At 58.0% G+C, this 27,161-nt stretch overlaps 3 protein-coding genes across 4 annotated transcripts in view; 1 reads left to right on the top strand and 2 right to left on the bottom strand.

Moving 5' to 3' along the window:
- Positions 1-372: 372 nt before the first annotated feature.
- Positions 373-11,091, bottom strand: VPS9D1 (VPS9 domain containing 1). Its single transcript, XM_079906702.1, has 15 exons — positions 10,853-11,091; positions 9,497-9,572; positions 8,019-8,111; positions 7,403-7,565; positions 5,982-6,093; positions 5,845-5,907; positions 5,413-5,465; positions 5,222-5,309; positions 5,026-5,111; positions 4,102-4,610; positions 2,900-3,029; positions 2,503-2,711; positions 2,147-2,231; positions 794-898; positions 373-507 (listed from the first exon to the last, which is right to left on the bottom strand). Exons 1-15 carry the CDS (start codon positions 10,949-10,951, stop codon positions 414-416), a joined length of 1,965 nt encoding a protein of 654 aa, XP_079762828.1. The 5' UTR covers positions 10,952-11,091; the 3' UTR covers positions 373-413.
- A 6-nt stretch (positions 11,092-11,097) lies between these two features.
- On the top strand, positions 11,098-26,970 carry ZNF276 (zinc finger protein 276). Of its 2 annotated transcripts, none has more exons than XM_079906704.1 (11): positions 11,098-11,196; positions 16,482-16,785; positions 17,040-17,086; positions 17,179-17,625; positions 18,567-18,645; positions 19,836-19,919; positions 24,548-24,658; positions 24,739-24,814; positions 24,987-25,104; positions 26,253-26,352; positions 26,424-26,969. In XM_079906704.1, exons 2-11 carry the CDS (start codon positions 16,502-16,504, stop codon positions 26,662-26,664), a joined length of 1,587 nt encoding a protein of 528 aa, XP_079762830.1. In that variant the 5' UTR covers positions 11,098-11,196; positions 16,482-16,501; the 3' UTR covers positions 26,665-26,969. The 2 variants fall into 2 exon arrangements, with proteins under 2 accessions (XP_079762830.1, XP_079762829.1); XM_079906703.1 differs by lacking the exon at positions 11,098-11,196 and adding an exon at positions 11,648-11,991 and having other exon boundaries at positions 26,424-26,970.
- Positions 26,969-27,161, bottom strand: part of FANCA (FA complementation group A) — a gene marked incomplete at its 5' end in the record, with an annotated part of 49,284 nt that continues 49,091 nt past the window's right edge. The window contains one exon of the mRNA XM_079906712.1: positions 26,969-27,104. Coding sequence (XP_079762838.1) covers positions 26,997-27,104 — 108 coding nt within the window. The 3' untranslated portion in view covers positions 26,969-26,996. The remainder of the gene's footprint in view (positions 27,105-27,161) is intronic.

Raw genomic sequence — 27,161 nt, 5'->3', positions numbered from 1 at the left:
CCTCTTGTGGGGTGACAGGCTCTCTTCTTGACTCAGACAAGAACCTGGCTCAGGGAGCTCCGCGTGTCACGGGGGACGGGAAGGGAGAGAAGCAGACCTGCCCTCAGTCAGGCCCATGGCCCCTCTGTCCTTGGGCTTGCGGGGCCTGCAGGGTGTCAGCGGACTGAGCCGTTGGAGTGTGCAGGCCCCAGGGGCGCCCAGTTTCCCTGCACGGGGCCTCTCACAGGTGGGGACAGGAAAGAGAAGGGCCTGGTTCCTGGGAGCTGACTCGGGTCAGCCCCATCCTATCCGGAGCAGAGGGGCCTCCTTGAGCCCTAGGGGCTGATGTCAGGCGGGGGCGAGAGCCCCACCTCGGCCAGCCCACCGCCCCATGCAGGTGCCTCTGGGCCAGTCCTTGGCCAGCCCGTCCTCTGCTACTTGCCCAGGGCCCGCCGGGGCAGCAGCTCCACGTAGCTCAGGGCGCTCTGCAGTGACGTCAGGCAGTAACCCTCCTCTCCGATCAGGTACCTGCACGGCGGTGGCACAAGCGTCTGTCACTGGAGGGATGCAAGGAGACCCCGACATTCTGGAAGGGGCACCTGCCCTTGCGGGGCAGAACCTGGACGCTGAGGGCCCACGGGCTGTCAGGGCGCTGGGCTGGGGGACGGCCCACTCCCCAGGCAGACGCTGCTCAGGGGATGGCCCCCTGGCTCCTCTGGGCAGTGTGCTGGGTGAGGGGCAGGGAGAGGGGCCGTGGGCCCCGTGCATGGGTGGGCGCACGAGCTCAGCCCCCACGCTGGCCCGAGGCTCCCACCTCTCGTGGATGAACTCCTCCAGGGCTGCACACTCCGACACCAGCTGGGGGAGGCCACTCCTCAGCGCCACAAAGGACAGGATGGGCAGCAGGTCGTCGGCGCCACTGTTGGGGAGACGCAGAGCCGGCCAGGAGGCTCCAGGGACCGGGGGCGCTGCTCAGTCCCCACAGCCCTGAAGCCTCCCAGCTAGGTCCCTGGAGCAGCTTTGGGCTTGCTGGATGCTGTCCCCGTGCCTCTCCTGCCCACCGGCCTCAGGGGGCTGGGGGTGGGCTTGGGTCAGCGTGACAAAAGACCACCTGGGATCGCTGAGGCCATCCTGAACGGGGACCCTGTGCCGCAGAGCCCAGGGCTGGACCAGGGAGGCCCCACAGTGAAGCTCTCCCGTGAGCTGGCCCGAGCCCGGGGACGGGAGGACGGAGAGGATAGCCCGTGTCCCAGGCAGCCTGCTCACTCCTGGGATCAGGGTGCCACTCCAGGTACCCCAGACCCTCCGCAAGAGGCACCTAAGTGAGGGAGGGAGGCCCTGAGGGATGCTCAAAACCCTGGCGAAGGGCCCACGGGCCAGTACTTTTGGCGAGGAGCACGGAAGCATACTCGTTTGAACCTGATGACCAACCAGGGACTCCTGCCCCCACCTCCCTGGGTGCCACACACCTGCAGGGACACACAGCGCCACCCCCCCCCCCCCAGCTCCTTGGATGTCCTGAGGAGAGAGAGAGCGCTAGCGCGGGGTTGCAGCTGGGACTCGGAAATGCTTTCAGTTCTGGGGCCCTTTCACCTGCTGCAACTTTTTCGGAGACCAGGTGGTACAATAGTGATGGTGGCCGGTGAGAGCCAGGTGGGTCCCCCGGCCTGACCCCGCAGCCCACCCAGCTGGCTGCAAGGACAGGTGCTTTCAGGGCGACCCCGGTCTCTGGCACAGGGTGAGGGTCGCCAGCCCCAGGTGGGCGCCAGGGCCAGGGCAGGCTGCTGGCTACAGGCTGGTGCAGGTGAGATAAGGCAGAACCCAGGTGGGGAAGACCCCTGCCCACCTCAGGAGGCTGGGGCAGGGGCAGTGCAGGAACCCCAGGCTGGGGCTCAGCACAGGGGACGGGCTCTTCCCCAGGACAGGACCGGGGCGGCTTCCCCAAGCATGCACCTGAGGGGGGCACACGCCACCGGGTTAGCGAGGGGCCGGACCGCGTCGTCAGCAGGGCTGGAGCCCGGGGTCTTTGGTGGAAATGGGCCGCACTCTCCTCAAGGAGAAGCAGGGCCAGGCGCCGGGCGGGAACCCGAGGCGCCGGGGCCGGGGCCTCTGAAGGCAGCCCCTCCCGCCCAGTCCCCACCACAGGCCGTGGCCTCCTGGGACTCACATGGCGGCGATGCCCGGCTGGGGCGCAGCCTCGCGAGCCCGGGAGTAGTCCTCCGCGCAGGCACAGGTGACCCGCAGGGCTCGCACTGCGTCGCAGAAGCCAGGCTTCGGGTGAGGGGCTGGGGACCTCGTCCCGGTACGGCCCCGGGCGCCGCCCCACCCCCATCGCGTGCAGGGCTGGGCAGAGCCTGGACCACCACCACTCATGTCCCACGGGACACACCCCCCCCCGGACTGGAGAAGGGCCTGCCGCTGAGGGCTGAAGGCGCAGACTCCAGTCGCCCTCCGGGACGGGACTCAACTCTGTCTCATCTAACTCCCTTCTCCCTTCCCTCCAACCAAACCGTCCCCCCTCACCAATGCACTCCAGCTTCTTCTGGGGGCAGCTCTCCAGGACCAGCAGCCCTAGCTCCTGGGCGGCAGCACAGTAGGGGTAGGCGCCGCCCGCCGTGGCCTCGGGGTCCCGAGGGAGGAGCTTGGTGGGGACGCCGACGGCCGCCGGGGGCGCGTTCCCGTACAGCTCCATGCTCCTGCTCAGGGCGGCCTCCCGCAGGCGGTGAACGCTCCTGGGGCAGAGAGGGGCCAGGCTCAGGGGCCCAGGGCCCCGCCCGGGAGGGGACAGGGGCGGCGCTGGGGAAAGCTGGCCACGCCCCGAGCCGTGGGAGGGTGCGCGTGGCACCGCCTGCACACGCGCAACACCTGAGGGGACCTGGGAGGAAGGCAGCTGAGGGACGCACACGCGGCGGGGCCGTACCTGTACACGGCCAGCAGCAGGGGCCACAGCGGGGAGAAGAAGGGCTCCTCGATGCAGGCCAAGCAGCGGTCTTTGGAGGCGGCCGTGTTCAGGCCTTCAAAAGCCAGGAGGGTCAGCGAGAGCAGCCTGTCTGCCGGGAGCAGAGCCGGTACAGAGGCACTGTGGGGACAGCTGGGACCTCTAGCCCCGCTGGCAGCCCCTGGAGGCCTCTCCCACCCGCAGCCAACCTGGGGTGCCCAGGCAGGGTCCCCACCTGCCTGCCCCTCCCTGCCGCCCCAGAGCCAGCTTGGGATGGGCACAGCCACAGGTAGCTTCCCGGCTCAGCAGGAGGGGCTCTGCCTGGCCCTGCCTCCCCCCACTTCTGAACGCTACGGCCCAGGTCGGTGCAGGGAGTCAGGGCCCTCATCCCTAGGGGGTCACAGGGTCATATGCAGCTCCGCCAGGGGGCCAAGGAGACAAGCCTGGAAGGGAGGGCCTAAGACAGCTTCTTGAAAAGGGTCTGTACCCCAAACTGGGGCACCCAGAGGAACGTCAGAAGCATATCTGAAGACAAGAAATCTGAGGTCCAGGGAGATGAAGGAACCCGCCCCCCACCAGGGAGGAAGGGGTGCTCACCCAGAGTCTCCCAGACAACACAGGCCCCTGACTGCTGGGCCTCTCGCTGGTTCTCAGGAAACCCTCACAGCCTTCCTCCTTGGAAGGGACGTGAAGTCCCCTGCCACCCTGGGCTCCTTACGGAACACACACTCGCTTCTCAAAATGGAAAAACCTAAGATGAGCCGCCACCAGGCCGCACAGACCTAGAGCCCTGGGTTTGGAAGGGTGGGGGTCGGACGTAATGGGGCAGCTAGGACCACCTGGCAGCCAGAGGCCCTGACGGCAGACCCTCCCCCAAACCCAAGACTGAAATGGACCCGGCTGTCCTCCCTATGTGGCCCCGTGAGGAGACAGCCAGGGATGGAGGGAGACCCTGGCCACTGCCAGCCCCAGCTGCTCTCTGGGGCAGGGTGTGTGCCTCTCTGCTGAACTGGACACGTGGCCCCAGGGGAGGGCTCTGCAGAGCAGGGCCGGCCTGGATGCCACCCACAGGAAGGCTCCGCTGGACCGGGCCCATCCCAGGCCTCTGACAAGCTTTCCAAGGACGTGGGCTTCGGACAGCGCAGTTCCCCCACCACCCACCCGGCCTGTGGCGCGGACCTCACCGATGGCGTCGTGTATGTCCTGCACGGTGCCCTTCAGCTGCTCCAGCAACGGCTCCTTCCTCACCCCTGGGGGCTGGGGCTCAGGCTGCCCCCCAGGGCCCCGGCCCCTCCTCTCAGGAGTAGCCAAGAACTGTTCCAGGTCCCCGAAGGAGCTGTCGTTGCCCGGCAGGTCGGATGAAGTGTCCGCCAGGGGTGAGGAAGGCCCCGTGGGGCTGCCGTCTGCCCCTCTGTCCGGGTTGCCGGGGTGGGGTGGGGGGATGGGGGCGCTGGCGGAGGCCCCGTCTGTGGGCCTTTGGGCTGGGCTGGGCTCGGGGGGGCAGGGCATGCAGTAGAGGCTCTGAGAGGGCCGGAGCCGCCGGCTTCCAGGAGCCAGCAGCCCGTCGGCGTCGGGGGGCAGGGAACGGCAGCCCAGGGCCGAGGCAGCGCCCCTGCTCACGATGGGGTACAGCGCCCGGTACACGGCGCACTGGAGCTTCTTCAGGAGCTGCGAGATGGGGTGGTCGGGGACGCTGTGAGTAGGGGGAGAGGCAGTGTGTGAAGGCAGCCCCGTCGGGCTGGGGCTGCAGTCCCCTCGCTGGGTGACCCGGGGGCTGAGAAGGCCCGCCAGCCCTGCGAGGCCCTTACCCGACCCCCACCCAACGGCCACGTGGCCCTGCCGTGAGGGATTTCAGAGAAGGGACGCATGGACTAGTCCTCGCGGCTGAATGTTGCTGGTAAGGCCTGTCCCGCCCCTCTGAGAAGCCAGGAGGCCCGTGAAAGGCCATCCGCGGACAGGAGACCCCGGGGTCACAGGCGGCGGCCTCCGAGAGAGCCAGCGTGGCCTGCTGCCCGTGCGGTCACCCCAGACTGCCTCGCTCCTCTCTCCTTCTTAATCCTTTCCTCCGCCATCAGCCTGCAGCCGGGGGAAGGGCCGACGTCCGGTACCTGAGCAGGTGGGAGACCAGGCTGGTCACCAGGGACAGGTCCCCTGGGCTCCTCTTGAGCTTGGCCTTCCAGCGCTTTGGCCAGTCCTGCAGGACAGGAGACCTTGGGGGAGAGCCCGCGGGAAGGCCCTCCCCCAAGCCAAGGCCGCGCCCAGGGGCCCAGGCCTCCCTGCGGACTCCCTGCCCCGCGCACTCACGTGGTCTTGCTCGTACTCGAGGATGGCGGCGTAGAGGGCCCGCTGCTCCCGGTCCTCGGGGGTCAGGGCAACCTGGCTGCAGAACCTCCTGGGAGAAAGGACAGGTCTGGGGGCCTCAGGGCTGGACAGGCGGGCGCGGGAGTCCCCACCTGGCCCCCCCAGGAGTCCCGGGACCGAAGGCGGAGACGCACCTGTTGGCGGCCTCCTGGAGTCGCAGCCGGCGCTCCTCCATCTTCCTCTGCAGCTGGGGCGGCAGAGTCAAGGCCCTTCCAACGCGGCGTGCACGCACCCCCCGGCGTCCCAGCGCCCTGCCGGACACGGGGCCCGTTGGGATGGGTGGGAGGAGGGGCTGGGCCAGAGGACAGGCCCGCTCAGGGAGGGAAGGCAAGTCCTAGTCGACCTGAGGGGTGGAGAGGAGTCTGTGGGTGCTGGGAGGGGCAGGGTGGCCTGCGCAAAGGCCGGGAGGCGAGAGGAAGCGGGGCTGGGCGGGAACCACCCACTGAGGACAAGTGTCTCTGAAACTGGAGGAACTCTGTTTCCACACCTGAACCCTGGCATCTTTACTTCCCTGTCCCCTCCCTCAGCTGAAGCCTCTGCACACTAAGGATGGACAGAAAGGATACTGTCTTCTCCCGGGCTTTAGCGATCACCAGGTTCTCCATCATCTGCCGCTGCAGGGACAGGGTCTAGGACGGGAAGGATGGAATAAGGCCTACTGCCCCCACCGGCCTCACTCCAGACCCTCCTGGACTCCGCTCACCAGGGATGTCTTCTGCATGGCCTGGCTGGGGTCCAGACGGGCCATCCGGGCCTCATAGGCAGCCTTCAGCTTCTGATTCTGCAGGGAGGCCTCCTCCAGGGGTGTCAGCTCCCTGGAATGGTGACAAGCTGCTGTCCAGGCTCCAGGAAGCCCAGGAACGCTCTGGTCACCTGAGGTCCCTTCCTGGCCCCGCCCTGAGACCGGAAGGTGAGGAGGTGGTGATGGGGGCAGGCAGGAATGTAAAGGAGGGAGGAGGTCTGGGGTCGGCGGGAGACACCTGCCTCCCTGAAACATGGCCCTACTGCCTGGATTCCAGACCTTTATGCACACCAGTCACATGTGTTTATTAACAGCATGAAACTCCGTGAAGGCACCACGTGAGCCAAACAGCTAGATTAGTTTGCAACCCATGAAAGAGGGGTAGGGGTGGGGGGTGTTTCACAGCTACTTGGTAACAGCCACCAACAGCCCCCTCACCATCAAAACTTATGGTCCCACGTCTTCCTGCTTTCATGGGTGGGAGGAGGTAAGTCGTGGGGACACAAGACTATACTGAGATGGAAGTCTGGTGCCTGGCCCTGCCCCAGAACTGCACTTGGAGAGACAGGGTGTAGCTGTGGCTCAAGGCCTGGCAGCAGCAGCAGGAAGAGCCCATCCTCTTGCTTATCCTGCTGGGATTCTGGCATCTGTGTCTCAGTGTCTTTCACCAGTTCTAGAAAATTGCTTTCATCTCCTCAAGTAACGCTCCTCTCGCATTTTCCTTCTCATCTTTCTTTGGAATTCCAATAACCCCTTAGACCTTCCATGTCTTTTTGTGTGTGTGAGCCATGCAGGGTATCTTTTAACCTTTTATCCAATTCTCTAATTCTGTCTTCAGCTGGGTCTACTCTGCTGTTTTAAACTTGTCCCCTTCTTTTTGTGTGCATGTGTGTATGTTTACAGGAGGATATAATTTGTTGTCGTTTCTGATTAGTGTTTAAAAATAATTTCAGTATTTTTGTTTCTACTTAGTTCTTATTTGACCCCTATTATAAATTCTATTTGACCCCTATTATAAGTCAGATTTTATAGCTTCTTGTTCCCTGCAGGTATTTTCAAACTTGCTTTTTATTTCTCTAAATACAGAAAGCATGTTTGTATTATAATCTGTGTCTCATAACTCTATCTGAAGACTTTGCAAGTCTGTTTCTGCTACCTCTCATTTACAGTTTCTTGATTCTTTCTGTGCTTGGTTATCTTTGACTATGTACCACTCATTTTATGAAAGTTGAAGGTGCTTTGCTCCAGAGACAATTTGCATTTGTTTCTGCCACGCACCAGGTATTTCCATTCTGGGATCCCTTCTGACTAAATCCACCATGGTTAGCTCACTTTGCCTCTAAACCCAGGCTTAGCCCACCTTCTGTTCTGACCCATCTTACTTCTTAGAGCTTTGTGACTCTACAGCCTGAAGCTTCTGGAAGATCTCAGGTGGCAGAAATGGAGAGAGCTTCCCTCCCTCATCTGAGTACACCCGGCGGTGTCGGCTGGTAGGAGAGGGGACGGGGGCAGCCACAGGCATGGCTGGCCTCAGGCATGTTTTCCCTGTAAGACATACGTAGCCAAGGGTCTGCACGGGGGCCTGACATTCCACAAAGGAGATGCAGACTTGGGACTTCCCTGGTGGCTCAGTGGTTAAGAATCCGCCTGCCAATGCAGGGGACACGGGTTTGAGCCCTGGTCCGGGAAGATCCCATGTGCTGTGGAGCAACTAAACCCATGTGCCACGACTACTGAGCCTGCGCTCTAAGGCCCACGAGCCACAACTACTGAGCCTGTGTGCCTAGAGTCTGTGCTCCGCAACAAAGAGAAGCCACTGCAATGAGAAGTCCGCGCACTGCAACAAAGAGTAGCCCCCACCCACTGCAACTAGAGAAAGCGTGTGCACAGCAATGAAGACCCAACGTGGCCAAAAAATTAATTAATTAATTAAAAAAAAAAGAGATGCAGACTTGGGGGGTGGGGATGTCCTAAGAAAGCTTTCTGCCGGACACCCACCAAGTTTGGCAGCTGTCGACTGGGCCCTCTCCAGACACTGCTCAGCCAGCTTCAGCATCTTCGAGGTGTCAGGGGTCACAGTCTCCCCAGCTTCTGGGGAGCAAGCGACAAGAAGGGTGGTCACCATCACCTCTATCACTAGTCAGATTCTTGCTGGGATAGAAACAAAGGAGAGCCCACTTCCTCCTCATCTCTGACCATCTGCCCTGGGTTTACCTCCTGGCCCTGTGTGTGGCTGTCCTGTCCTCTCGCCTGGACCATCAGAGCCTTCTCTATAACTAACTGGGCCTTTTCTCCTCACTGGCGGCTTCACTTTAGTTACAGACCCTCCTCCAGGTGGGCCCTGCAGTCAGCACGGCTGTTTCACAGAAACAGTTTCAAAACCCATCTCCCGCCCCCTGGCTGTGTCCAAGCTCACCCTTGGTGCAGCTAGAGGACTTCTGTTCTGCACTCCCTCTGGGAATCGCTCCTATCAGCAAACTCACGGTGTAGGAGCTGCCACCTGACACTCTCCCCTGGACCCCACCAGACCTGATCCACCCTCGCTCCCGTGACGGCCAGACCCTCACCACACCCTCGTTTAGCCACGTTGCTTCCATTGCAGTGGCCCTCACCCACTCAGTCCTGCCCTTATCTGAGGGCTCCCTGACCTCGCAGGTCTCTCCTCTAGGACGACCCCTCGCGGCTGCTCCCACCGTGCCCTCCTCCCAGTGCCCAGAGCTCTGCTGAGCTCCCTAGCTCCCCAGGGTGGAGACTCCCACCTCTCCCTGACTACTGTCGGGCTGCTGGACACCTCGAGCAGAATGTGCTCCTGACAGAGACCTCAATTCCTCCCTCATGTCTGCTCCTGCCACCTCCCGCACTGCCTCCTGTGCTCCCTGGCCCTCCCCCCCAACTCCGGGCAGCTCACTGTCCGCTTAGAATGTCTGGTGAGGCCCATCTTTAGAGGACATGCCCCAAGCCCTTCACTCCTTCCACCTCCAGGCAGTCCCACCACTGCTGTCCTCACTGCGGGAGCCTCCTGGAGATCTGCTCCCATGCCGGCCGCTCCCCACAAAGCCTCCACGAGCTTCACCTCGTGCCAGAACAACCCCAGGCCCATCCCAAGGGCCGGCCGGCCCCAACTGCACCTTCCCCTCTCCAGCCTGCCGACCCTTCTTGTGTCCGGAACCCTCTCCCTCAGGGCCTTTGCAGCGCCCTCTGCTGGGATGCTGCCCCCAGCCCTCAACCATCGTGCAGCTCACTCGTCCCTGGACTGAGGTTCAGCGTCCAGTCTCTGGTCGCGTCCCAGCCCATCTCCATCCCCTCAGTCACGGCAGCCGGCCCTTCCTGCTCCCTGCTGCGCTCATGCTTACTGAGCGCTCAGCCGTCCACCTTCGACTAATGGCCCGGCAGGCAGGACACCCCCAGGCCTGGGGCCCGGGGCCCCATGAAAGGCTGAGCTGCCCACGGCCTGCCCGGCCTGGGAGGAGCCGTACCTTTGGAGGCCTCCACTTCTTCTAGCAGCACCTGGGAGATGTAGTGGACGCTCCTCAGGTATTCTGTATATGCCTCCTGTGCCCAGGGAAGAGAAATGGCAGCGGTCAGGCCAGTAGAGGCGCACAGTCCCATCATGCCTGCTCGGTGCCCTTGTGGAAACACAGGAACAGTGGAGCCTGCTTATCTGTGAGATACACCTGCAGTGGCCGAGCCGCTTCACTGGTAACTGCTCTGCTGGGGCATGGAGAGTACCCCTCTTCTCTAGACTTGAAGCTGGCATCACTGCCTTTCTCTCCAGTACAGGAAGGAACGGAGGTTCTCTGTCAGTGGGCCAGGGTAAGGAGCCTTGGCAGCTGCTGCCATTTTCCACTCTATGCAACAAGTTCTCTGCCTGTGTAACTCAGGGGCCATTCACTCAGTGGCTTTAGAAAAATATTTCTTGGAAGGTGAATCAGGGAGTGTGTTGTAAATCTCAGAATGACTTTCTGACTCGGATTCTGGGAAATCCTTTCCCGAACCCCAGAGTAAGTATTCCCTGGGCACGCAGCAGTCTGACACTAGAATGTCAGTATTTTCAAAAGGGTGACCCTGCCATCCTGTTCAGGGCTCCCTGATAGAGCTCAGGGCGTTTGGAACCATAGCATGGTGCTTTGCTTTTTGTTTGTTTTGCTGCATCCCAGTTCTCAAATTACCCACCTTTAAGTCTACACCTCAGATAAGGATAAAATGGGTTCCGGGAAGGATTTCTGACTTGTGGGGGCATTTGCTGCCCTAGGATCCCGACTTGGGGAAGGCAGCGGATGGAAGACCGGAATGCCTTTCGGAGGCACTCGCGGCCTCCTCCCCTCCTTGGGCGGCCCGGTGTGACTCAGCCGGCTTTTCCATGCGGTCGCCACCCTTAGGATTAACACCAGTTCTTGGAGACAAGCCACACCCCTCCCCCGCCGGCATTTCCTTCCAAACAAGCGCTGAAGGCGACTGGAAAGCCGCAGCTAACCTCTTACGGATACCGTCCCCTTCGGAAATCTGACTAAAGCTACAGGGCCCGCCCCCAAACTAGACAAACGCACGGGATTGTCTGCCAGATACACTTTGGAGGGCTGCTTCACGGACCCTCCTGAGTCCCCTTCACAAATGAAAACACCTCTTCTCATATTCCCGACTTAATGAACAGACGGGAAAACTGAGGGCTGGAGCCCGCGGGAGCTGTCCAAGGTCACGGCCGAAGCCCGAGCCCGCGCCCCGGAGCCTTCGGAGAGGCCTGGAGGCGCCCACCCCGCAGCCCCGCCCTCGCCCACGCCCACCGGGCTGGCCGCGGGTCGGCTACCGCCCCCGCCTCGCCCCGCCCGCCTCACCCGGGGCCGGTTGCCGGTGTCCAGCTCGATGGCCCCGTTGGCCAGCTTCATGGCGCATTGAAGCGGTTTCACCGCGCCGTCCCCGACCGCAGCGGCCATGGCGCCGGCGGGGTAGGCCTTGGCGGCCGAGGGGCGGGGCGGGCGGCCCGGATACCGGAACGCGGCGTGCGCGGGCGCAGGTGCCGCCCGAGCCCCGGACCGCCGGAAAAGGCGGTACCGACGTGAGGCCACTTCCGGCAGCCCTGCCTCCCGACGCGCGGCGCGCTCCGCTCCTGGAGCCGAAGGGGCGGAGGTGGGGGGGACGGAACTCTCAAATAACCTCCTCCCGCAGTTGCCACGACAGTGTAAGTGCAACTACCGATGCCATCACTCCTTGTCGGTGACAGGTCAACCGCGTACGCCCCCGCCCCTTGCCCTCGTCGTGCCGTGCTGCCCTGCCCTCCTCACTCCGCCCCTCCCCTCCCCAGTCCGCTCCTCCCCTCATTGCCCCGCCCCTCCTCGCTACGCTTCTCCCATCCCCTCCTCCCTTTCCTCGCCACTCCCCTCCCGCTGTCAATCCGTCCAATCCCTGTTTCCTCACCCTCCTCGCCCCCATCACTCGCCCCGCCCCTCCCTCATCGCCCCGCCCCGCTGCCAGTGAGTCCTGCGGAGCCGAACGGCGGAGTCGAACTGAACGAGCGAGCACAGTCCAACCTAGCGGACGAGAGGCTCCGGGCAGAGCAACACCTAGCCCTGCCTCTTGGCCCGGCTAACCGAGCGGGGCCGAGCGGGGCCGAGCGGGGCCGAGCGAGGCCGAGCGAGGAGGAACGGGGCGGAGCGCCGGGCCGAGCAGGGCCGGGCGGGGCCGGGCGGAGCCGAGCGGGGCCGAACGGAATCGGACGGGGCGGAGCTCCGGGGCCGAGCTCAAGCCGCCGCCACAGCGATGAAGCGGGACCGGCTCGGGCGCTTCCTGTCGCCCGGGGTGTCCGGGCAGCGCGGGAGCTCCGGTGGCGGCAGCTGTGGCGGCGGCCGGCCCCGGGGCCGCCCGTCCCGCAGCGGTCCCGACGTGGCCGAGGCGGCGGCTTTGGTGGCTGCGCGGCTGGGCTGGGGCCCGACGCGGGCCTGCGCGGACGCGGGCGAGGACGGCGCCGACGAGGCAGGTGGGTCCTGCCGTCCGGGCTCGAGGGGCGGCGGGCGGGGGCCCCTCGTGACCGCCGAGTGCCCCCGCGACCCCCCCCCGGCTCCCGGTGACTACCCAGCCCCCCATGAACACCCGTCTCTCCGCGACCACCCGGCCCCCGGGGAGCACCGGCCCGCCGTGACTCCCCGGCCCCCCGAGACCACCCGCTCGCCCCCGCCCCCCGCGACAACCTGGCCCAGGGTGCCTTGGCTCCTCAGAAAGCGGACTAGGCCTCCCCGCCTGGAGGGAGCGAGGCGGTCTCCGCGGCGGACGCCGCAGCTGCGCTGGGTGATGTTTCGCAAGACAGCTGTCCCTTCGGCGCCGACTCTGAGCTCACTGAGTAATTAGTGCTCAAGTCCTGCCGTCTGTCGGGCAGGCCTGGGTTTCAGTCGTGGTTTTGCCCTGTGCTCTTCGGATAATGGCTTCATCTGGTCTGGGCCTCAGCTTCCTCTTCGTTAAAACAGAACTAAGAGGGTTTAAGAGGGTTAAGTGTAGGAGTGCCGGGGCCCCCTCCTGGCAGGCGGTATGGGCGTTAATATGCACTTTGCCTTCGTGTAATGCCTTTGCCCCCTCGAGAAGGACTTCACGCTTCTCTCATGTAGTCCTCCCCCGGGGCAGAGAGGGAGGTGGCATCATCTGCACTTGCAGACCGGAGACCCCCGGAGAAGCAGAGCATGGACGTGCTCTTTCAGTTCTGGTCGCAGGAGGGTGATGTGAAGAGGAATGAAGTTTCCAGCTTAGTTTATGAAGTGCCATAGCTGTGGAGGCATTTATTTATTTACTCATACTTTCTTTTTTATTATTATTTTTTGGGGGGGGGAATTTTTTGAGGTATAATTGGCACATAACATGATATTGGTTTCAGGTGTACTAGGTAACATCCATCACCACTTGTACTTAGAAGTTGTTTTCCCTTCTAAGTTCTCTAAGATGAGAACTTTTAGGATCTACTTTTAAGATCTCAGCAATTTTCAAATATACAACGCAGTATTGTGCTGAAGTATCTGTAGTTACCGTACTGTGTAGCACATGCCAGGACTTATAACTGGAAGTCGGTACCTTCTGACCACTTCACGCCTTTCACTCACCACCCCACTCCCCTTCTCTGGCAACCACTAATATGTTTTCTGTAACTATTAGTTCAGGATTTTTTCTTTCTTTAGATTCTACGTATTAGTAAGATCATATGGTATTCATCTTCCTCCATCTGACTTACTTCACTTGGTGTAATGCCATTAAGGTCCATCCATGTTGTTGGAAATGGCAGAATTTTCTCACCTTTTCGTGGCTGAGTAAATACTCCTTTGTGTATATGTACCACAGTTTCTTTAAACATTTACCCGTTGGTGGACACTGTGGTTGTTCCCATACCTTGGCAGTTATAAATAACGCTGCAGTGAGTACAGGGGTGCATATATCTTTTCAAGTTAGTGTTTTCATTTCCTTAGGATAAACAGCCAGCACTGGAATTGCTGGACCGTGTAGTAGTTCTGTTTTTAACTTTTTGAGGAACCTCTATACTGTTTCCATAGTGGCTGCACCAATTTACATTCCCATCAACAGTGCGCAAGGGTTCACTTTTCTCCACACCCTCACCGACACTTGTTATTACTTGACTTTTTGGTGATGGCCATTCTGACAGGTGGGAGTGATATCTCGTTGTGGTTTTAATTTGCATTTCTCTGATGATTAGTGATGTTGTGCACCTTTCCACGCACCTGTTGGTTATCTGTGCCTTCTTTGGGAAGAGGTCTCTTCAGATCCTCTGCTCATTTTTAAAATCAGATTATTTGTGCTCTTATTATAGTGTTGTATGAGTTCTTTACATATTTTGATTATTAACCCCTTATCAGATACATGATTGGCAAACTCTTTTTCCTATTCAGTAGGTTGCCTTTTCATTTTGTTGGTGGTTTCCTTTGCTGTGCAGAAGCTTTTTAGTTTGACATAGGCCCATTTGTTTATTTTTGCTTTTGTTACCTTTGCTTTTGGTGTCAATCCAAAAAGTCATCTCCAAGACCCATGTCAAGGAGCTTACGTTTATGTTTTCTTCTATGAAGGAGTTTTATGCTTTCAGGTCTTTGAAACCTGTAATACATTTGAGTTTATCTTGAGTATGGTATAAGGTGGTGGTCTAGTTTCATTGTTTTGCATATGGCTGTCCAGTTTTCCCAACACCATTTTTTTTTTTGAATTTTATTTTTTTATACAGCAGGTTCTTATTAGTTATCCATTTTATACATATTAGTGTATATATGTCAATCCCAATCTCCCAGTCCCAGCACCATTTATTGAAGAGACTGTCCTTTCCCCATTGTATGTTCTTGGCTCATTTGTTGTAAACTAACTGGCTCTGTACACATGAATTTATTTCTGGGCTCTCTATTCTGTTTTATTAGCTTACATGTCTATTTTTATGTTAACACTGTACTGTTTTGATTACTGTAGCTTTGTAGTATAGTTTGAAGTCATGCCTCTGTGATCATGCCTCCATATAGTTTGAAATGTTGCCTCCAGCTTTGTTCTTGTTTCTCAGGATTGCTTTGGCTATTCATGGTTTGTTTTTTGTTTTTTTTTTTTGGTTCCATATAAATTTTAAGATTGTTGTATTTTTGTGAAAAATACCAGTGGGATTTTGATAGGGGTTGCTTTAAATTTGTAGATGGCTTTGAGGAGTGTAAACCTTTTAGCAATATTAATTCTTCCAACCCACGAGCATGGACTGTCTTTATTTGTGTTTTCAGTTTCTTTCTTCAGTGTCTTATAGTTGTCAGTGTACAGGTCTTTCACCTCCTTGGTTAAATTTATTCCTAAGGATTTTATTCTTTTTGACACAATTATAAATGTGGTTGTTTTCTTAATTTTTAATAGTTTGTGAGTATTTAAAAGTCAGCCGATTTTTGTATACTGGTTTTATATTCTACAACCTCACTGACTTTGTTTATTCTAACAGTTTTTTTGGTGGGGTCTTACAGAGTTTTCTATATATAATATCATGTGCAAATAGAGGTTGTTTTACTTCTTTCTTTATGACTTGGGTGGTTTTTATTTTTCTTGTCTAATTGCTCTGGCCAGGACTTCCAGTACTATGTTGAATAAAAATGGTGAGAGTGGGCATCCTTGCTTTGTTCCTGGTCTTAGAGGAAAGCTTTTAGCTCTTCACCATTGAGTATGATGTTAGCTCTGGGCTTGTCATATATGGCTTTTATTATGTTGTGGTACTTTCTGTCTGTACACAATTTATTGAGGTTTTTATCGTGAATGGATGTTGAATTTTGTGAAACATTTCTTCTGCATTTATTGAGATGATTGTATGATTTTTATTTTTTACTTTGTTAATGTGTGTCACATGGATTGGTTTGGGGAGGTTGAGCCAGCCTTGCATCCCTGGAATAAATCCCAACTGATCATTGTGCATGATCTTTTATTTACTTATTTATTTATTTATTTTATTTATATATTTTTTGGTTGCATCGGGTCTTGGTTGTGGCACACGGGATCTTTCATTGCGATGCGCGGGCTTCTCTCTAGTTGTGGCATGCAGGCTCCAGAGTGCATGGACTCTGTAGTTGTGGCGCGTGGGCTTCAGAGCGTGTGGGCTCTGTAGTTGTGGCGCTGGGCTCAGTAGTTGTGGTGTGCGGGCTTAGTTGCCCCATGGCACGTGGGATCTTAGTTCCCCAACCAGGGATCGAACCCGTGTGCCCTGCATTGGAAGGCGGATTCTTAACCACTGGACCACCAGGGAAGTCTCCACGATCTTTTAAATTAATTGTTGAATTCAGTTTGCTGTTATTTTGTTGAAAATTTTTACATCTACGTTCATTAGATATATTGGCCTGTAATTTTCTTTTCTTGTTGTGTCCTTGTCTGGTTTTAGTATCAGAGTAATACTGGCCTTGTTGGGCTTCCCTGGTGGCACAGCGGTTAAGAATCTGCCTGCCAAAGCAGGGGACACAGGTTTGAGCTCTGGTCCGGGAAGATCCCACAAGCTGCAGAGCAACTCAGCCCTTGTGCCACAACTACTGAGCCTGTGCTCTAGAGCCTGCAAGCCACAACTACTAAGGCCACGTGTCACAATTTCCGAAGCCCGTGTGCCTAGAGCCCGCGCACCGCGACGGAGAGCCGCCCCCGGCTCGCTGCAACTAGAGAATGCCGTGCACAGCAACAACGACCCAACAGAGCCAAAAAAAAAAACAAACAAAAAACTGGTCTTGTTTTGGAGGCATTTAGAATTCTTTGAAAGGTTTTCTAGCCCAGAAGGCCCTCCACTGGCCATTCTCCCCAAAGGCTGTGTATTCGCCTGGGAGACCGGAGCCAGAGGCCTGCCTTTGGCCCAGACCTGCGCCTGTGTTTAAGGGGCATGTCTGGGTAGGCCCCGCTCCAGGAGCTGGGAGGCTGGCGGAGTGTGGGCCTCACCTCCCCTGGGAGCTGTCTTGCATGCCTGACTTCATGTTTCCTGTGCTTGCCCAGGAACGGCCCGGGCCCTGGCCATGGGGCACTGTCGCCTCTGTCACGGGAAGTTCTCCTCCCGGAGCCTCCGCAGCATCTCTGGCAGGGCGCCTGGGGAGAGCGCAGAAAGACCGGCCCCTGGGGACCGTGTTTTTGTCCGGGACTTCCAGCGCCTCCTGGGGGTGGCCGTCCAGCAGGACCCGGCTCTGCCCCAGTTTGTCTGCAAGAACTGCCACACCCAGTTCTACCAGTGCCACGGCCTCCTCACGTCTTTCCTGCAGAGAGTCAACGTCCCCCCCACGGGCCGCCGGAAGCCTTGTGCAAAGTAGGCGCCCTCCCTCGTTCGCTGGGGGCGTGCAGGAGACCCCACGAGCGGGCCGCATGGGCACAGGGCGGCCCGGGTGGGAGCCTCCGCAGGGGGAGCCCATCATGGCGGGTGAGGCAGACGCTCGTGAGCACCAGTGCGACGGGTGTGTGGGCGGGGGGCCCGGCGGGCGGCCTCGGAGGAGAGGGCTCAGACTGCACGTGGAGCGGCCGGGCCCACTCCTGCTCTCAGTGGGCGGCGCTGCTCCTTTGCAGGGTCGGTGTGCAGCCTCGGACGGGGGCGGAGGAGGGAGCGTGTGTGGGTGAGTGCACCCCTGGGGTGGGGCGCGGGGTGGGTGGGGTGGGAGGTGCGCGTGCTCACCGGCCATGGGCTGGCGTCTCTGCCTCTCCTCAGTGGACCTGATCGCTTCGAGCCCCCAGGGCCTGCGTGGCTTGGTGGGGTGGGTGCACGGACACGCGGCCGGCTGCGGGGCCCTGCCCAGCCTCCAGAGGACCCTGTCCTCCGAGTACTGTGGCATCGTCCGGGCCGTGTGGGGCTGTGACCGAGGGCACGACTACACCATGGACGCCGACTCCAGCTGCGGGGCCCTCTTGCTGGACGGCACCTTGGGCGTCAGGCGGACGTGGGACAAGGATTTGGCCCCAGGGCTCCCCCGGCATCGGGGGTCCAGCCCCAGCGGGGCTGCCCCTCAGAGCTCCCAGGGCAGAGCGATCGCCGCCGGGGCCGAGACCGAGACGCTGCCCAGCACGGACACAGCCCGGCCTCCTTCAGATGGCGACCCGGTGGGGCCTGGGCCGGGCCCCCCGCCTCAGCCAAGCCTCCCCCAAAGCGGGGCCCCAGGTAGGAGGCGCCTCTGGGCTGTCTGACCAGGATTCCTAGTCCTGGGCCAGGCAGAGCCCTCGACAGGAAGCGTGTGTTGGGGCGGTGGCTGCGGTGTCGTGCGTGGAGGGGCCAGGGTAATGCCGGGGGCCGCCTCACGGCCATCTGACAGCAGAGAGGCCGAGGACCCTGTTCCAGCGCTTTCTGTGACGGCACACTCGTCTGCCCTCCAGGCTTCCTCTAAGCCTGCATGGGCCCAGGGCACAGAGGGTGGAAGAGGACGGGGGCCTCGTGGGGCCCGACGGCGGTTGGTGTCTGAGGCTGTCCTGAGCCAGCTGCAGGTCACTCCCTGGGCCTCAGCCAGCGCCCAGTGGGACCAGTGTGGACAGGCTGCTCTGGGCGGCCCCTCCTTCAGGGCCCGATCCCACGGCACTGTGGGTTGGGCGCAGCTGTTCGCAGACGTCGTGTTCGGAGGGCCAGGCTGGCTTCCGACCGCGTCGCTCGGCCTCCATGTGGGCGCCTGTTGCCGTGTGGGCACCAGGCTGCCCCGTGTGCTGACCCTCAGCCACCGGACGGCTCAGAGTGAGGGCGACGCTGGTGTTGGAGGGGAGAGACTTGTGCTGCACGGTTCTTAGAACTGCTTGCGTTTCTAAACTGTGTGTCTGCAGTACTTGGATAACAGTGATGTTTTTAAATGTCCCAAAACATCCACAAAGTACAAGGCATCCCATCCCAAAGCGGCTGGATCCGAACCCCTGGGGAGGGGCTGGGCTTGCTGGCGTTGCTACTGTTGGCTGGACATGGGGGTGGCCCGGCGCTGGGGCCACCCCCATGTGCGGGATGGGTTGGGAGGTGAGTGACTTGGAGGCAGGGGGACCCCAGGCTCCCCATCGTCCTTGCGGGGAGCACCCCTGGCTGTCTGGGGGTGACGGGTGACTGGAGTCTTGTTCTTTGTTTCTCAGGGCAGTTGGGTGAGAAGCAGGTTCCCTCTCCAACCTCGGATGATCGGGTAAAAGACGAGTTCAGTGACCTTTCTGAGGGGTGAGAGAAGAGCGGGTTTACATAGCCTAAAATTCCTCCTTGGAAACCAAGCGCCGCCATCCCGGGGCCGGCAGCCTGGGTCTCGGCCGGCCTCCCCGCTTTCTCTGTTGGGAGGAGGGGAGCGGCGGGGGGTGCTTCTAGGCTTCCGTTCCTGACTGGGGGCTCCTGGGTCCCCGGGGCACCGCAGACCTGATGGAGCTGCAGGGGGCCTGGCCAGGGTGGTATGGAAGTTACTCTGCTCAGATGGTCCTCTGGCTGGTCCTTTGCTGCTGCCGCTTGTCTCGCCCTCCAAGGCCTGAGTTTTGAGCCAACCCCAGACGTTACTAGAACAGAAGCCAGCCTCTGGCCTCTATCATGATGTGTTGGTGACGTGGGGGTGGAGGCTTCCTACAGGAGGACAAACCTTCCTGGAAGGGGCACCTGTTTGCTCCTGGGGCCACCCCCCGGGCTCCAAGACCAAACCTTTCGGGATGGAGGCCGCACGCCAGCCAGCCTTCCCACCCTGCCCTGCGAGCTCTGGCTGGACTGCAGATGCACTCTTGTCCAAACAAGTAGGACAGCGTGACTTTGGTGCCAGTGACGGATGACCCAGGTGCTGGAGGAACCCCACCGTGTGTGCCACAAACTCCCCCGGGGTCAGGAGGCCGTGGCTGTTCCGTAGCCACCAGCCAGCCTTGGGCCTTTCTCCGTGGGGGGGTGTGGCAGCTGGGCTCTGTCCGCTGCCCAGCAGAGCCTGTGTAGTGACTCACACTTCAGGGTAAAGGTTACAGACGTACAGATGTTTTTTTGGCCTTTGTGACCTTTGAGATGACTGACAGCTGATCTCTCATCCTGGCAGGTGCTCACAGTTATGGGGGTGAGGTGACATTCTAAAAGCCCACTTCCTGAGAAGCCCGCCTCTTGTGAGGGTCTTCACCCCCTGCCTCGGGCCCCAGTAGAGAGGCTCTTTGGGAGATCGGGGTCCTGGTGTCATGATGAGAAGTGTGGCTTACACGGGATCGTCAGCTTGTGACCCTGGCTGGCGTGCCCTTGCTGTTAGGAGATGGGATTGGAGACTTGGGAATTTTAGGCCTTTTGAGGAGAGCTAAGACGTGCAGTGTGGGGATCCACAGGGTGCCTTTAGACAGGAAGTTTCACTGGCTCCGTCACCGGCCCCAGAGCTTTGCTAAAGGTTCTCTCTTCTCTCCTAGAGACTTCCTGAGTGAAGACGAAAATGATAAGAAGCAGAATACCCAGTCCTCAGACGAGTCCTTTGAGCCCTACCCAGAAAAGAAGTAAGGGGGACAGTGGTGCTGTAAGCTCGCGGGATGTGGGAGGTGTCCAGTGGGTGACTGGAGACGTGCGTCTGCCCTGGGGGGCAGCGGGGACTGGACGGAAGCTCGCTGCCCCCGTCTGCCTCGCTCAGCACATGCTTTCTGCTTCTCTGATGGCCTGACCTCCCAAGCTCGGCACAGTGTGGCTTCTGGGTGACCCGGGAGGACCTGCCCAGTTCAGCGCAGGGACCTGGCCTGGCGTCACCCTGGGGGGCAGCAGCCAGCTGTGCGAGGAGCCCTGGGGATGTGACCCCGCCACCCACCCGCGTCTGCTGTCGGCCCCACTTTCCCGGCTCATCATCTGCTCTCGGGTCCGCCTCTGGCTCTGATTGCCACGCCACTTCCTCGTTGAGGCAGCCTGCCCCCTGCTCGGCTTTGTGTCCTCTCTCCATTAGAACACGGGGTCGTGGCAGAGAAGGCCGTTTTCACTTGTGTCACCCTGTGCCCAGGAACACCCCAAACACCTCCAGTTAGTAGATGCCCAGCCTGGGCCTCTGACGTGGAACAAAATCTCAGGAGCACCACACCATCAGCCGGGAAAGCACAAAACAAAACAGAGAAGCAAAAGCATGGCTTCCTTTTCTGCTTTAAGCTCCCGTGTGGGCAGTGTGGGTAGAGAGACAGGAGAGGAGGCGGCTCAGGAGATCCCAGTCAGCGTGTGGGGCTGGCTGAGTCACGAGCCCTCGAGCAGGCCTGAGTGGACACACGCTGCCTGGGGCCAAGGGGGGCGTCAGGCGGGCTAGGTTGGGGAGACCACACCTGCTTCCACGGTGCCGCCCGGGGCTGCGGCAGGAGCCCCCGCTCCCCACCCTGAACTCCACGAACCCACCTCTTATGTCCTGCTGCCCAGCAGGCCTGGGGCCACTGGTGTGGGGACGGGGACACCTGCCGTGTCCCTGGGTTTCCAGGAGGCCCCTGGGAGGGCACACAGACACATGCTGTAGGACAGGACACACAAGGTATGTGTTCAGAGGCCTGTGGGAGGTGGGACTGGGCGGCAGTGGGCTGGCGGAAGCTCTGGGCTCAGCCCTGACGGCCTCAGGTGCCATGATGTGAGTGCCAGCTGACGTCCTAGGATGGGGCCTCTGAGCAGCCGTGGTCCATGTGACCTTGCAGCAGCCGTGCCTGTCGGGGTCCGCAGCCAGGCGGCAGGGGCCAGGGCTCCAGCAGGAAGCGGGAGAGAAGGAGCCTGAGCGGCGATGGGAAGGAAGGGCGCCGGCAGCCCCGAGTTGGGCGCTGTGAGCACGGTCCTCCTGCGTCTGCAGGGACCTCAACACCTCGTCCTTCACGGACTCACCTGAGACACCTGTGGGCTCTCTGAAGCCTCCTGCTCTCAAGAAACGTGTAATCCTCTGCAAGCTCTGGTTACGGTTCAGCTCTGACTGGGTGCCCAAGCCACACAGCAGAGGAGGAGGGTGGAGGCCAGGACCGTGGCCAGGCCGGAAGAGCAGTTATTAGACAAAAGGAGAAGCAGCCTGTACAGCTGTTGAGAAGGTTCTTGTTAATGCACTGTTTAAAGAGGAGGACAGCTGTTTATGTTTTTTATTTATTTATTTATTTTTGCTGTGTTGGGTCTTCGTTTCTGTGCGAGGGCTTTCTCTAGTTGTGGCAAGCGGGGACCACTCTTCGTCGCGGTGCGTGGGCCTCTCACTATTGCGGCCTCCCCTGCTGCGGAGTGCAGGCTCAGTAGTTGTGGCTCACGGGCCCAGCCGCTCCGTGGCACGCGGGATCCTCCCAAACCAGGGCTCGAACCCGTGTCCCCTGCATTAGCAGGCAGACTCTCAACCACTGCGCCTCCAGGGAAGCCCTGTTTATGTTTTCAATTGTGGTAAAATATACGTAAGAACATATACTGTTTCACCATTTTTAAAAGTGTACAACTCGGTGGCATTTAAGTGCTTTCACAGTGTTGTGCGACTGTCACCACTATTTCCAAATTGTTACTATCCCAAGTAGAAACTCTGTCCCCAGGAAGCAACGACCTCCCCTCTCCTCCCCACAGGCCCTGGCAACTCCTAATCTAGGTATCCATTCTGGGGACTTCGTACAAGTGCAATAACGTGTGATGTGTCCTTTTGCTACGGGCTTCTTCCACTTAGAATAATGTTTTTGAAATTCATCCATGTTGTGATGTGTCAGTTTGATTCCTTTCTATGACTTGAGTAATATTCTATTGTAAAGGGACTTCCCTGGCAGTCTCGTGGTTAAGACTGCACTCTTCCACTGCAGTGGGCATGGGTTTGATCCCTGGTCGGGGAACTAAGATCCTGCATGTGGCATGGTGTGGTCAAAAAAAAAAAAAAATTCTATCGTATGGATGGACCACGTTTTGTTGATCCATTCATCTGTCAATTTTGGTTGTTTATACTTTTTTTGGCTATTGTGAATCATGGTATAAAGACTGTTGTAACAAGTATCTGAGACCCTGTTTTCAATTCTTTGGGTCATATGGTGCTTTGAACTTTTTGGGGAACTGCCATACAGTTTTCTACAGCAGCTGCACATTCTACATTTCCTACTAACAGTGTACAGGGGTTCTGATTTCTACACATCCTCACCAATATCTGTTATTTTCTGGGTGTGTGTGTGTTTTAATAGTCATCCTAATGGGTGTGAAGTGGTATCTCGTCATTTTGATTGGCATTTCCCTAGTGATGAGTGATGTAGAGCATCTTTTCACATGCTTGTATCTTCTTTGGAGAAATGTCTATTCAAGTCCTTTGCCCACTTTTTAATTGAGTTATTTGCTTTTTTGCCATTGAGTTGTATATATTCTCCCTTTTTTCACGCTCTTCATAGTGCCCTTTGGTGCACAAAAAATTATTTTGAAGTCCAATTTACCTGTTTTTACTTTTGTTGGCTGTGCTTTTGGTGTCATATTTAAGAGAAACCATTCCCAAATCTAAGGTCCTAGAGGATTTACCCCTAAGAATTTTAGTTTTAGATCTTTGATCCATTTGAGTTAATTTCTACGTAGGGTGTGAGGTAGGGATCCAGCTCCATTCTTTTGTATGTGGATATTCGGTTGTCCCAGCACCTTTTGTTGAAAAGACTGTCCTTTCCCCCGTGAGTGGTCTTGGCACCTTTGTCAAATCAGTTGATTGTACTTGCAAGGGTTTATTTCTGGTCGCTCAATTATTCAGTTGGTCTGTATGTCTGTCTTTTTGCCAGTACCACACAGTTTTGATTATTGTAGCTTTGTAGTAAATTTTGGAATCAGGAAGTTTGAACTCTCCAGCTTTGTTGTCTTTCAAAATTGTGTGGTTATTCAGTGTACCTTGAAATTCTATGTGAAAATTTGTTTTTTTTGTTGTTGTTGTTTTTGTAAAAAACACCATTGGGATTTTGATAGGGATTGAATGTATAGATTGCTTTGGGGGATAACTTCCATCTTTACAATCCATGGGTATGAGATATCTACTTATTTAGGTCTTTAACTTCTTTCAGCAGCATTTTGCAGTTTCCAGTGTACAAGTCTTTCACCTTGGTTAAGTTTATTCCTAAGTGTCTTATTCTTTTTGATGCTATTAAAAATGAATTGTTTTCTTAATTTCCTTTTTGGACTGTTCATTGTTAGTGTATAGAGATAGAACTGGTTTTTGTGTGTTGATTTTCTACCCTGCAATGTTGCTGAAATTATTTTTCTGTGTGGGTTCTTTAGGGTTTTCTACATATAAGATCATGACATCGTGAAGAGGTAATTTTCTTTCCTTTCTAATTTAGATGCCTTTTCTTTTTTTTTTGTTTTTTTTTTTTTTTGCCTACTTGCTGTGGCTAGGACTTCCAGTGTTCTGTTGAGAAGTGGTGAAAATGAGCATCTTTGTCTTGTTCTTGCTTGGTCATCACCGCCAACAGCACGTGAGGCCCACCACCCCCTCTCTCTCTGTTCCTGATCTCAGAGGAAAAGCTTCCAGTCTTTGACCACCGAGCATGGTGTCAGCTGTGGGCTTGTTGCTATGGCCCTAGAAGTTTCCTTCTATTCCTGACAGATTTCCTTAAACTCCTGGATCTAGAAAGAAAAGTGTGCATGTATCTTTAAGTCTTTGAAGGACACCACAGGGCGGGGGGAAGTTACTGTGTCTGGCCTGGTCCTCTGGGGCCTGCGAGACTGGCTGAAATGCATGACCCCATGTGTGGAGGACAAGGTCCCCGCTGCCCAGGGGCTGTGGAGTGGGGGACGGCAGTGGGCGCAGAGCTCTCTCCTGGCTGCCCTGAGTCTCCCAGCAGGTTCCAGAAGAGTGGATCCTGATCTTTTCTAGCTTAACGATAGTTTTGTTGAGGGACTGACCCCCGAGTCTCCCCTGCCCCACCTTTTTCCATGCTGTCTCCAAAATTATGGTGTTGATATTTCAGACAGGGAGTGAAAGTTGTCATGAAGGCCCACTCCTGTGTCCCGAGGGGGCAGTGCAGCGCCTCCACCTCCCCGAAGAGCTGTTCTAGCTTTGGCGGCCAAGGGTCAATTTGAGGGCCAGCCAGTCAGCACGGGGACTGAAGCAGGTTAGCCCTGGAGGCCTGAGGAGACCCACCTCCCGCAGTGCATATGCAAACAATCAGAAACATCACTGACTGGTGTCCTCTTTTTCCCCCAGGATCTCTGGTAAGAAGAGTGAAAGCAAAGAAGCCAAGAAGTCAGAAGAACCAAAAATTCGAAAGAAACCTGGGCCCAAGCCGGGCTGGAAGGGCAAGCCGCGCTGTGAGAGGTGAGGGGCCGGGGCCGCGCAGCTCGTCGGGGCCACGCAGCCCGTCGGGGCCGCAGCTCCACGTGTGCTCTGCATTGCAGGGAGGAGCTGCCCACCATCTACAAGTGTCCTCACCAGGGCTGCACGGCTGTGTACCGTGGGGCTGACGGCATGAAGGTGAGGGCCCCGGCCCGTGAGGATGGGGGGGAGGCTGGACAGGCCTGCAGTGCTGGGATCTGTTCCTCTGGGGAGAGGAGGGTGCTGAGCGGGGCCTGTGGGAGGGAGGCACGTGCTGTGACCAGGGGTGTCCGCCAGGCCGAGGCACTCAGGTCCCCAGTCCCTCCCGCAGAAGCACGTCAAGGAGCACCACGAGGAGGTCCGGGAGAGGCCCTGCCCGCACCCCGGCTGCAACAAGGTGTTCATGATCGACCGCTACCTGCAGCGCCACGTCAAGCTCATCCACACAGGTGCGTCCCCCCCACCCGCCCCCGTGGACAGGGCTGCCTCCTGGGAAACCGGCGCCGAAGAGTCCTGGTGCCTCTCTGTGGGTTTACTGTCGTGTCTTTTTAAATCACTACTTTAAGAAGATGACGTGTGCTTTTTGGATTACAAGTGACCCGCATCCGTTGTAGAAACTGGGGGAGGAAGCACAGTGAAGACAGTGCCCTGCCCTGGTCATCACCACCACCAGCACGTGAGGCCCAGCGCCCCCTTCTCTCTCTGAACATGCGTTCATACCTTGGACTCCTACGTGCCTGGTGCGCGTCGTCGCTGCTTCTGCACAGAAGGCAGCTCTCCCAGACCGCACCCCCTTCTAGATAGATTTGTTCCATCTGTGTCTATGCCTCAGAGAGAGTTTTTCTTGTTTTGAACTTTGTAAAAATGAGTTACTTCACTCAGAGTTGACCGTTTAATTGTTGGCGCACATTTACTTGTTGGTTCCACAGCGAAACAGTTTTCCTTGTGTTTTTTTGCTCCAAGTGTTCTTGTCTGTGTCTCTAACAAACACAGTAATTCTCTTGGGTTGGGTCAAGCTGTTCTCAGTCTGGATGCCAGTGGTCGTGACCACAAGCAGTTTTTGTTTTTAACACAAAAGAGGCTAGATGTGTGCTATGGGGACGGTTGCCCCTAGTGAGGGAGGAGCCTGCCTGGGAGGCTGGTTCAGGTACTGGTAGATGAGCAGTGGGACGTGCAGTGACGTGGGGCGGGAAGCGTGTGGCAGCTGCCCCACTGGCACAGCCTGCAGTGGAACCACTGGCGTGGGGCGTGACGGTTCAAGTTCCGTTCAAGAGCGTTAAGATGGCCTTTGCAGTGGGTACGCCGCAGAGGGCCCAGCGTGGCGGTGGGTCTTAGAGTAGCAGCAGCTGTCATCAGTCATCTATGCAACCTTGCGGAGTGGGCTTCCTCTAAAAATTTGTGCTCAGGGAAATGGGCCTAAAGGGCACGAAAACAGGCTCCAGGTGAAATGCACACAGTGGCTGGAGAGGAAGCTGCAGCCAGGTGACAATTTCAGGCAACCCGGAGGGCTCTGCACCAGAGCTGCGGCACCTGCAAGGCACTTGGGCACCGACGGGAGGGTGTCAGGGCCTGTGCTCACTGCCTCTCTGGTCCCCAGAGGTGCGGAACTATATCTGTGACGAGTGTGGGCAGACCTTCAAGCAGCGGAAGCACCTCCTGGTCCACCAGATGCGCCACTCAGGAGCCAAGCCCCTGCAGTAAGTGGGGTGGGGGGTTGGGGGGGTTCTCCCACCAGCGGTGCCCTGGCTCACCTGCCCCCGGCCCCCAGGTGCGAAGTCTGCGGCTTCCAGTGCCGGCAGCGGGCATCCCTGAAGTACCACATGACCAAGCACAAGGCCGAGACGGAGCTGGACTTTGCCTGCGACCAGTGTGGCCGGCGGTTCGAGAAGGCTCACAACCTCAACGTGCACATGTCCATGGTGCACCCCCTGACGCAGACCCCGGACAAGGCCCCGGAGCCCCCGCCTGGGCCCGCAGCGGGGCAGGCCGTGAAGGCTGAGCCTACCTGAGGGCACGCCCGCCCCCGAGCTCAGTGGGCAGTGATGGGGGTTCAGGCCTGGCGGCACAGCTCTGCACCCCGACGAGCCTCCACCCCGTGTGCTGGGTGGCAGGGGCTCAGCACACAGCTCACGGGGCCTTGTGGCTTCTGCTCTGGGACCGGCAGTTTCTTCTATAAACAGAGTGACTTGGGGCCAGAGGCAGACTTCAAAGAAATGATTCCTCTTCCCCACTAATGCAGTCGAGGTTTGTAACGCACTTTTCAGGGCAACGGAGAGCTCCACGTTAACGCTTGTAATAAATTATTTACCGAGGAGTTGGGCTATGCCCTGCACAGATCCTGTCAGAAGAGTCGGGGCTCCTGGTAGAGGTCAGGGTCCAGCATGGCCTGCTGCCTGCTGAGGAGGGCGGCACGCACTTCCGGGTCACAGTCCGCACTCGCACCCAGCAGCTGCAAGAAAGCCCGTGTGCTGGGCCCGTGCTGCTGCCCATGGCCCCCAAACACCCA

The sequence above is a fragment of the Stenella coeruleoalba genome (assembly GCF_951394435.1).
Source record: "Stenella coeruleoalba genome assembly, chromosome: 20".
NCBI lineage: Eukaryota > Metazoa > Chordata > Mammalia > Artiodactyla > Delphinidae > Stenella > Stenella coeruleoalba.
Note: the sequence above shows the minus strand (reverse complement) of the source record. Positions and strands in the feature narration are given on the sequence as shown.

Bases quoted from the DNA above. Each gene is read 5' to 3' on its own strand.
- VPS9D1 (XM_079906702.1), bottom strand. From the start codon at position 10,951: ATGGCCGCTGCGGTCGGGGACGGCGCGGTGAAACCGCTTCAATGCGCC. The intron at 5,112-5,221 runs GTGAGTGCGCGG...CCTGTCCTGCAG, and splicing joins TCGAGTACGAGCAAGACCAC to GACTGGCCAAAGCGCTGGAA. The intron at 508-793 runs GTGGGAGCCTCG...ACCGCCGTGCAG, and splicing joins GAGGAGTTCATCCACGAGAG to GTACCTGATCGGAGAGGAGG.
- ZNF276 (XM_079906703.1), top strand. From the start codon at position 11,775: ATGAAGCGGGACCGGCTCGGGCGCTTCCTGTCGCCCGGGGTGTCCGGG. The intron at 17,626-18,566 runs GTAGGAGGCGCC...TTTGTTTCTCAG, and splicing joins CCCCCAAAGCGGGGCCCCAG to GGCAGTTGGGTGAGAAGCAG. The intron at 24,815-24,986 runs GTGAGGGCCCCG...TCCCTCCCGCAG, and splicing joins GTGGGGCTGACGGCATGAAG to AAGCACGTCAAGGAGCACCA.